Source organism: Rhopalosiphum maidis, chromosome 1 (assembly GCF_003676215.2).
Source record: "Rhopalosiphum maidis isolate BTI-1 chromosome 1, ASM367621v3, whole genome shotgun sequence".
NCBI classification, from domain to species: Eukaryota; Metazoa; Arthropoda; class Insecta; order Hemiptera; family Aphididae; genus Rhopalosiphum; species Rhopalosiphum maidis.
Window position 1 is genome coordinate 66440085 of NC_040877.1, and position 11430 is coordinate 66451514.

General features: G+C 29.2%; 1 protein-coding gene across 1 annotated transcript in view; it reads left to right on the forward strand.

The window, feature by feature from the left end:
• The window catches only part of LOC113548282 (FMRFamide receptor), a 90489-nt gene extending 79670 nt beyond the window's left edge, over window positions 1-10819 (forward strand). Inside the window, exon 3 of the mRNA XM_026949083.1 lies at window positions 9149-10819. Within this exon, the coding sequence (XP_026804884.1) occupies window positions 9149-9853 (705 nt within the window). The 3' untranslated portion in view covers window positions 9854-10819. The remainder of the gene's footprint in view (window positions 1-9148) is intronic.
• Window positions 10820-11430: the final 611 nt, after the last annotated feature.

An 11430-nucleotide genomic window follows, 5' to 3' on the forward strand; every position in this document is an offset into this window, starting at 1 on the left:
GAGTGGTTTGACAAGAAATATCAATTCGATTTCTGATAAGTTTCCGGGAATAATAAAAAATATTCGTCTTTTACAATCAATATCATTGAGTACAGTACAAAAGGATTGTTTACATAATAAAATATTGCAATAAAATGCACTTTCTGTTAGTCGAATGCATTTGCATTTGAATGACATTAAAAAACTATATTACCATAATTGTTATGCATCAAACTAAAATGAACATCTATTACGGTCTTAATTTAAATTCTCAGATAGCTTAAGCAATGAACATTTTATGTAATATAATTTACTCTTTAATAAATAAATAACTATTACCCTGATATAACAACATGAATATGTGTACACACTAGGTAATCCAATTGAAAGTCTATTCTCATTATTTCTAAAAGTCAACTTTAATTGTTTATTTAAATCACTTTTAAAGTTTTACTTTTATGAATGATAAATTACAACATAATCTCATGATTTCACTGATATCAGATTTAAAATTAGAATAATTTTTGTAAGTATATTGAATATTGATACAACAAATCAAATTTTGAACGATCAGTCTATTAGCTGTATACTTAAAAGTGTTGATAAGTGGAGTAAAATGGCTTACAGTTTCTCGGGAAAATGTTATTCCACAACTCCGGTCATCATAACTTTAAATATTATATCTAACTAATTAGTGTAAAATTTAAACTAAATTATATACAATTTTAATACATTTAAGACATGTTGAATTAATAAGTATAAACACTTAAACGGATCGTAGTTTATTACATATTATGTATGATCTATAGTAAATACACGTAAGATATAGATAAATTATATTATTATTATGCGTAATATATGTGGATATTTTTTCAGCAAACTAAAGCTTCCGATTCAATTGTACATTTTTTGAATTACATTTGCTTAAGCTTTAATAATTTCATAAAAATAAATATATAAGACTAAAGCTCATATAATTATAATATGTATAGAAAATAAAATTAATTAATTAAATACGAACATTATTATTATTATTATATTATTATACATAATATATCTAAACATAACTCTAGCAAAATGTATTTAATAAAGTTTTCCAATTTATTACCTACGTTGTAATAATTTTATTAACACTGCTCAATTTATACAAACATTTTGTTAAAATAAACTATGAATTCTAAAATCATGATGGATTATTCTTCTACCAAATTATAGATTCAAAAAATATTTTTACATAATATGATATTTTTGTTTTATTTTATTGTGTTAAATATAATTGAAAGAAATTCAGCTTCCTTTTATTTTATATTTAACTCTACAAACTCTTAAAATTCTAAAATAAATATTTAATGAACCGAATTCAATTCAAACTAAAAATACTATGAGCATAATCAATGCACACCTTTACCATTATGATTCAAACGATAATTTCATCATCAGTTTTACCAAATGCATACATTTATAATTTTGTATTTTATCACCATCATATTCAGTTATAATCTTATTAAGTTAAAACCATTTTCCAGATTATAAAAATGAAAATATTATGGTAATGCGTCGTTTTAGGCGCCACAGAGGAATGATTCAACCGCAATTTAGACGTTAAAAAACTATATTTTCGTGCTCTAAAATAAACATTATTTTTTACTATATTTAAAAGCATTTTTGTCAATTTTCTTATGTTGTGTAACCATACAATACTATATACACTATAGAGCCCCAATTCAAATATATACATATGTGTATATGTGTGTGTGTTGTATTACGACTTTTGACTATTCGTACCAAACTTAGACATAATTTTATAATTTTGTTTTACTGTTAAAATACAACTAAAGAAAATAATTTCAAATTATTTAAATTTGTTTTACCAAAGTAGCTCAAAATAATTGTGTATAGTTTCGCGAAATTGACATGTAATTAATAAAATAAAACCTAGAAAATAGAAATATAAAGTAGTGCAATAAATTAGTTTTCTTATCTTATCGTTGAATAAGACACTGCACGAATGTGTAGAATTTGGATTCAATGATTAATCATTACACGAGAAAAATAATTTTCAGCGGATACAGTATAACAACTTCTCTCTCTAAGAATATTTTGTGATTTATTCGAAAAGAAAAATGTAATAAAGCATAATATATTATATAAAAATAATATTATTTAATTATACTATTTTTAAGTCAATACTATACGTATCGTAAACATAATAAATACAATTGTAATTAATATGCATCGTTTAAAAATAATTGTATCTATGTAAGTTTGATGTTTTTAAATTGATATGTGATATTTGGTTGGTAATTTAGAGGGTCAAAATCAAAAATATATACTTAAAATACACTTAAAAAACAACAAAAATTAATAACATTAAAGGGTCGACAGTTTTACCAAATATTTAAACCTTTATTGGTTATATTAGTATTTTACTAAACATGAAAATTAATATAATTAGTAATATTATATTATATTATTTTGAAAGAAATTATACAAAAACGTTGGTACATATATTTCCCCAAATATTTTGATTACATTAATACGTCCAACGTGCTCAAGTATACAGAAATTGTTATAAAACAATGTTAGTCATAATACAAGATCATAATAAAATACGACTTAATGCTGTGGAGTCAGACTTAAAAGGCCACTGTATCATGTCAAGTAAATACGAACGCCACTAGCTATTTATTATACCTACATTTAAACCGTACTCTTCTAGTTCAGTGAATTATTTCGGACAATTAGTTTTTGCCATCACACTTTACGTGTAGTTGAAACAAACGGTGTCCAGTCAAACAAATTGCGGTAGCTGAAAATAGTATGTGCATCACGCTGTTTCATTTCATCCGTGCTAGATAAATATATTAAACAACCCTACGTCAAATCATTTAATTTTCGTAAAAATTACCAAACCTTTAGTTTAATATGTAGATGTGTAAACTTTGTAAAATAAGTCAGAAGCATAAAAAGTACCTATTATTTTATCAACTAACTATTAGCTTTTACAAGAAAATGATACTATTAAAATATATACCGTACAGTAATAACATATTACAATATAATACGTATAACTCGATGGGTTGATCGGTACATATTATTAGGTGTGACTTATTAAAATATTGTAACTCTATAATACCTGAATGGCTGTATGACAAATAATAACAGTTTTTTCGAACTCGATGTGAATTAAAGCAACCGACGTGTTCGTGTCCAGCTGACGAGCCTATAGAAATCGAATTCATATGCCAACGATTTAATGAAGTATTTCAACAAGGATTTAGTAATAATGCGCGCTTGACATGTTAAATTGTACAACATTTATGTGACGCGTTCAATTCTGTTACCATGTGCATAATTTGTTAAAGCGCTCCTTTAGATGCCGTTATAATGCCGTATCTGAATCATATTTTAAGTTTTTAAGTGTATAATATTATTATATACGCGCCGGTTGTAAATTACGCAGTGTTCACCCTCGGATCGGTGTTCTTAGAGAACTGACGTATAAAATATTGTAAACCGTAAATGTGTATATGGTATACATTAAGCTGCACTTGGCACATGAGTACATGCGTCTTAATGTACTCAAATCATAATATGACTGACACGTGATGCTGAAATATATACACACGTACGGTGCCTACCTATTACTATTGCAATATATTGTATAATAATATTTTACAAGTGAGTCGTGTGTCGTACCGAGTAAAACATTCATTGTGTCGCGTTTTTAATTCAAAAATAATCACGTATTATATAATATTTTAATGGAATTCTATAATAAGGTTACACAATAGTAATTTCTCATGCGTATATTATACACATCATAGATTTTTGATAGGTATACTCGTATGTATCAAGTATTATAATAGTTCTAAGTTATTCTAATGTTACGCGCGAATTCATAACACTGAGATCTGAGAATATTTAACGCATCTATGCTATACGTCAGACACGTCTACTCGAATTATTACTTAGGCTAGAACATCTGTACAAAAACCTAGCCTAACCTAAACGCATAGATTTTATTAAGATTCTAGTATTAGTTAATGATGATTTTTTATAATTTGTAGTGTTTTGTTTATTTATCTTTTTAAATACGAGTTATGTAACGTATATACATTAAAAATATATACTTGAAAACGATTCAATTCTTTTCATTTTATATTCAACCCCACGTTTTCTAAGTTTATATGATAACGAAATTCCATCCAACCCAATGTACCTAGATTAAAACCAATGTGCACTTAACCGCGTGAGTCAAATAACTTCAAATTCGGTTTTTGTTCCGGTTGTATTTGAAATAATCAACGGCAGTTTTTCTATGAATTTAGTATATGTATAGGTGATTTAGAAAATAAGTTACCGAAGATTAAATTTAACGTAAACAAACCGTGTTTAGGTTCACCAAACGTACAGCAATAGTATTAGATATCTAATACGGAACGTTTTTCCGTAAACGAAAACAATACGATTTTAATTTATTGCACAGTGAACCGCGAAATAACCCAAGATCACCACGGATTCGCCAATTTCCGTTTAATGAAACCCGTTTTCACAACATCAGTCCATACGTATATAACCATGATCCGTAAATCAAATTATATTATATCATATTATAATACAATTATAATTGTCATTGTCACGCGATAGTCATAGAAATTATAACTATATGACATCAATTTTTGAGCATCAAACAGTGTTTTCAGTGCAAATTATTAGCGCGCAGTCTGCTTAAGCTCATGATCGGATTACTCATATGATACCAAATTCTGTACTTAATAGTTTACCTACACTATCTCTAAGTTATCAAAGCACGTTGAAACAATTCATTCTCAAGCGTGAATTATGGCACACAATGGATGTATGTATTTAGAGCTGACAAAGAAGGGATACTGCATTATTGCGTTTGTTATGGCGATAATAGTTTTGGTAAATAATCAAAACCTCTGTTGTTTCCGCAACGAAAACAGACAGAGTGTGGTTTATTGGCTATCGCGCGTTATAGCGATTCAGAAATTATACAAGTTACTATAATAATACTAGTTGGTGTTATTATACAATATTAAATATTTCTTAGATGCCGGTTACTTTGAAGTGGTTAACAATATTGGTGATGTGAGACAAAAGTTACGCGTCTTATCCGAATCTTTAAGTTCCTTACTAAACCTTAACAGGTTACTTTCACTGTTATAATCTGAAACAAATAATATAAAACCACATTATATCTACCAATGGAAACAACATTTAAGAATATTTTATGGACGTAAAAAATAATAGTGTAAAACAAATCACCAATAAACAAACATAAAGCGTTATCTCAACAAATATAATTGTTCATGAGTACAAGTTTAAACATTAAAATGTTATATAATTATCTTCATACAAAATTATGATATTTAACGATTATTAAAAGTAAAAACTAACGAAAGTGTTCTGCACTAGGCCTTATAATTTGGACTTTTTCATAGCAAAAATGAATATAGAAAGAAAATCTAGTCTCAACTATTTCTGTTGAGATTTTCAGCGAGATATTTTCAAATATTTTTCTACAATACATCTATTTTTAGAAATTGATTTTCTTAATTAAATAAATCTTTCTCAAAATGAAAATTTGGTTAAACAAAAAATGATGTGACTAAATACTAAATAGCTGGGTCTAATACTTGATTAACGTCTCATTTTGAGTCACCACTTAAAAAAAAAGCATATTTGAATTCTCATTGAAAACTAAATGGTAAATCTAAATGGCTCTTCTTTACATGCAGTACTATGATATTCAACTTTGAGGCTTACCAGGTAAGGTATTGATTGAAAAATGTTAAGGCTTGAAACTGAAAAGTTCTGTTTAAATGATTAATGAAAAAAAAAATTGGTAATTGTGTTTATTTATAACTTTATAGTTCTTAATAAGGATAACTTTTTAAACAATGTTCCTAAACAATTTTTTCTGAGCATAAAAATAAAACATTGATAACACAACCTATTATGTATAATATACATTGTATTATAAAAATAAGGATAATTAAAAAATCATATTTTGGTTCTGGTCCTACTAAAACGTAAACCTACAACCTACAGAACCTTTTGGTATTTTCAAAATCAAATCACTGATTTCTTACATGTACTATCTACGCAATAACTTGGGTGAGAAAATGTATGCAAATTGTATTCAATTATTATATTATCTACCATCGTTATATCTTAATACCTAGTTTAAGTTAAAGCGTATAACATAATACATAGCAAACAATCAAAATGGTCTTAACCCCGCACTTCAATTTAAAATCATATTTCAAGATGTATTTTGTATTCAAAATTAAAATATCGAATTAATACAATTAATATTCAAATAATTGATTTTTATTATGTATTAGATATATTACATATAGCCGTATAGGTTTTCTTCTTAATATTTTATTACTAAAACATGTTGATTGCTTTATTTTTATAAGATAAACGTTATAAAATAACTATTGAAAAACATCAAAATTTCAAAACATATAAACACTTGACATACATACAGACTACTACCAGAAAAGGTTTTTTAATGTAATGCAAATTGTTTTCTCAATTTTACAATAGCAACATGTTAATATTTGCCTAACATCCATTGCTAAAACGAGCGTAGTCGAAACACAACAACATAACAACATCCAGTCCCTGGTTATACATAATAGCATAATATTCTGAACACAGTGTGTTGTATAAACGAATAGATAAAAATAAATATTTGATCGATACGATTGTTTTTTTAATAGTAAGCAATCATAAAAAAGCCGCATCTATTATTATGAGATTAATTTAAATTTAAATTAATATATACAATATACACATGGAATATTAAACACCAATAATACACATTATATTACGTATTGAATATGAAATGTTATTTCTACTTAAATGTTGTACATTTAACTTACATATTGTAGTTACGTACACATGACAGCAGTATTAATAACGTCGAAATCAAATATTTTACATAATGTACATACTAATTAAGTTTGTGCTGTATTCATGCGGTTACTGTGACTTGCGTGAAAATTTAATAATTAAATTAGTACGAGTGTATTTAATCGGAATGATTCGTAAACTCGTAAAGTGTTCGTATGTTCAAATAACTTCAAATGTTTTATCCTCAAAATCCGTCGATTTATACAAAATGATTCTCTTAAAAGATTAAACAATTTTCCACTACATAAAAAACCCACTTTAAATGTTCCCATAAACTCAGAATCAGTCGTTTTATTTTTATATTACAGGTACTGTATATTTTGTAAGAGTAGATATACATTATTTTTACTAAACATAATATTATTATTTATTTAGTTATTTTTTTTTCCGTCAAATATAGTGATTGTAGTATTACTTGAAATTAAATAATGAAAATTCACTGGCAATTAGTTTAGGATAGTTTTGGTGAGAGTTCAACATAACATATTAATTATATCGATATTATGATATGTTGTGGATACGTCGTCATAATATTAAATTGATACGTACCATATTATACGAATCGTACGTATCGTGAAGTTTGTCTTATATCTATAAAAAGATAACTTTAACGAAATAGTGGTTTATATTATATAGCATTATTTAATATAATAAAAATTGTAAAAAAAAATCCTTTGGTATTGTAGAAAATCGAAAACAAAATTTTGTGTAGATATTTTATGTTACGGGATAGTGAATCACTATAACTAAAAATATGTTAAGACTACTCATTAAGGCCCTACTAGTTACAACCTTTTTTACAATTTTTTAAAAGGAAATCAATTTATAATTTGGTTATTATACTTATTATTAGGGTTTGCATTTGTATGCAATAAAAATTCTTTGAATATTCTGTATATTTATACATATATTATAAAAAAATATGCAAAATTTTGTTTTTTGCAAATATAAGGCAATCCGATAAAAAAATGTATTAAAAAAAAAAATCCAGAATAACATTATTTCTATGACACTGTATTTAAAAATATTATACCATTTATATGAAATTATTATTATGTGACGAATGCCAGCACGAGGAACTACAAATTAATGTTTCGTGTTTTCTAATCAAACGTTTTTGAAATTTTATCAAAGCATGCTTTTCTAATTATTGTAAAAAAAATCATACCACCTCCTAAAATACAATTGGTACATGTTTGAAAAAAACAAATCTTCAACTGACAGTTCCTCGTCTTCATAGCGTTACGTTATTTCACCGTTGATTATTATACAAACGATTTTTTTCCAATGTAGAATATCCTCGATTTTTTGACAGATCATTCGTAAGTTTGAATGTAGTGAAATCTATATCGGATCCTCCTTCGTATAGTTTATTTATAATATTGTCTATGAACAATAAACTAGTGGAAATATTCGAATTTCTCTAGTTTTTTTTTTTTTTTTTAGTTTCCGTTAAACACTAAAAGTGTGTAATACTTTTTTTTTTGTACATTTTTTCAGTTATTACCTATTATTTGAATTAATACCCATTTATGATATATTTCTACTTTTTTTATGTCATCTAACACTCGATAGGTATCATATTGTGTTGACATTTAGGCACGAATATACTTCCAACAAATGCGAACGTGTAACAAAAAACATGAAACAACAATACGACTTTATTTTAATGGTAAATAAATTATTATTGAATACTGAATGCGAAAGTTTTAAATCTTTTTGTCAGAAATTTAAACAATTTAGATAGACGAATTAAAAATAAATAAGGTATATTCGTCGAGCAAAATATCAAAAAGTTCAAAACGCTGAGAATTTATTTCGTAAAATGTTCATGATATTCAATAATCGATCAAAACAATTGTGTGATATGCAATTAGTGTGAAATTTAAAAAATAGAAATAAACATATGATAATAGACATAGACAAATGTTTAGGGTATAATTCAGCTTACCTTTTCGCAAAGGAATTGATTTAATTTCAACTGGGTCGCACATGAGCTTTACTAGGATAAAAATATATTTCGGCATAATATACACTTGTACTTTTTTTTTTTTTTGAAAATCTCTCGAAAGACCCCACTACGTACACGAGCTCCACTTCTCACAAAACGTAGGTAATCATCGCCCGCGTTCCTGTCTAATGCGCGCGACCGCAGTCAGGCGACCCACCAATCAAATAATCAAACAGTATTAATAACCGCACGCCACGGGTGTTGCAGGTGAGGAGGGCTAACCGAGAGCGGCAGCGGCTGTCACGGCTGCAGAAGAAGGAGATCGGACTGGCCACCATGTTGCTGTGCGTGGTGGTCGTGTTCCTGCTGTGCAACGTGTGGGCGCTCATATCGAACGTGGTAGAGGCGTTCTACGGCATCACCGTCGATCACCTGGTCAAGGTCAGCAATCTGCTGGTGACCATCAACTCGTCCGTCAACTTCGTCATCTACGTGATATTTGGCGAGAAGTTCAAGCGGCTGTTCTTCAAGCTGTTCTTCCCGAGGGGCGTGTGGATGTGCGGCTGGCACTTGGCGGCTGACAGCCGGGGAGGGCCAGGCGGCGGCGCCTGTGTCATCGCCGCGATGGACGACAGCGAGGCCACGTGCAACGGGGCGACGGCGTTCGAGTGCAGACAGTTGGGCTCCGGCGTGGGCGGTTCATCGTCGTCCACTGACCACTTCAGGCGGTCTCACCGAGGACGTCACCATCACCACCACCATCACCACCACCATCATCACCATCACCGCGACGGCGACCGTCTGGACCGCCAGCACGGGACGGTGTCCATCAGCGTCGGTGGATGTGATAACGGCGGAAACGGTACATCTGACGACAGGGAACTCTGCTTGAAGACGCCTACCAGCAGCGGTCTGATGTGGGAACACTCGACCACTACCACCACGACCACCGTAAACGTACATCAAATCTGAACATCCACAGCGTTTGATTTTGTCGTAGTCATGTCGTAGATTCCCCAACAATGTTTGTGTGTGTGTGTGTGTGTGTGTGTTATTTTTATAGGTATATTATGTTGACATAATTACATCGGGTGAGCGGTATAGAAATGATATGAACGGGATGACGATGATGATGACGACGACGATCAGAAAAGTAGACGGTTTGGACGATAATGACGGGATGAAAACTGGGATGTGTATAGCATAGTATTTCGCGTTGGACGCAGACGGACGGGACGTGATTACAGTCCAATGTCATCGCGAAAACGGACATAATACGTTTTAAAATCAATTAGGAAAAAAACGTATCATTTGATTATAAAATATATTATTTAATACGTGCTCGGTTGTGCTATCACAACGGTACTCGATGACGCGAGATACAAGTGACGGGTGATTTGATATATTTCACGTGGATCGGTGTATTTTTCGCCAAAACTTCGTAGCTCGTTGAACGTCATCTATTTAATCGCGCCGCATTAAGATCATTACACGCCAGCACCGTCGGGATGATCGCTGGCCATTGCAGTTACACGACTCGCGGTACCTACGTACACATTATACCGAGGCTGGGCAAGTTACCATTTTTTTTTTGTTTTTAACTTGTTAAGTTGATATTGTAGAAAAGTAGATTATGTTTAAAGTTAAAGATGATATTATTTTATTTTTAACTAGTAAAAATTGCCAGTCGAATAGAAAAAAAGTACCTATCGTTTAATTTTTAGTACGTTTAATGAAATTAAAAACACGAAAATAAATGTATTTATATATAATAATATTAAAAGTTCCATTAATAGAAACACATTAGGAAGATATAAAAAGCCATACCAAAAGAAGTTTTTATTATTATTTTATAAGACATCGCGACATCAAGGTCTACTTAAGCGTCAAACTCTGTTCCCTGGTAAGGTTCTTTTATTAAGAGATTTAAAATTAATTGACTAAGGTGAAACAATGGAAATTTATTTAATTTATATATTATATATAATACATATACAAATAATTGTAAATGTTACTAAAGATTATTAATTTTTTTTTTATATAAACAATAATTTGTACAAAACTATAAATATAAAATCTTTTAGGTTTGATATTAGGAAACAGTTAACTTGATATGTGAATAATTAACTGATTGTCTGTAATGGAAAACAATTTCAATTCAATAAGTTAAAAGTTACATTAAAAATTGTGACTTGTTATATTATAACATTTATAACCTAATTAAAAGTAAATTAATTCTGACTTTTTATTCATGCCCAGCCTTACATATTACATTACAATTCGTGGACTACATACATAACGCTTGTATAATACATAATATGATTTTATAATTGTATTAAATATCAATAGTATCACATCAGTAATATAACGGTGCATATACCTAAGTGAATATTCATTCAATCGATATTGAACAGCTAAAGACAAGCAAATAATTGTGTCAGTGACATCTGTGAGTAAAAATATCGAAAAAAAAATGTTTGATTTTCTTTTATATAGCCGATATTATTGATATTATAGTATGCAACATCACATTTTCATTACATAACTTG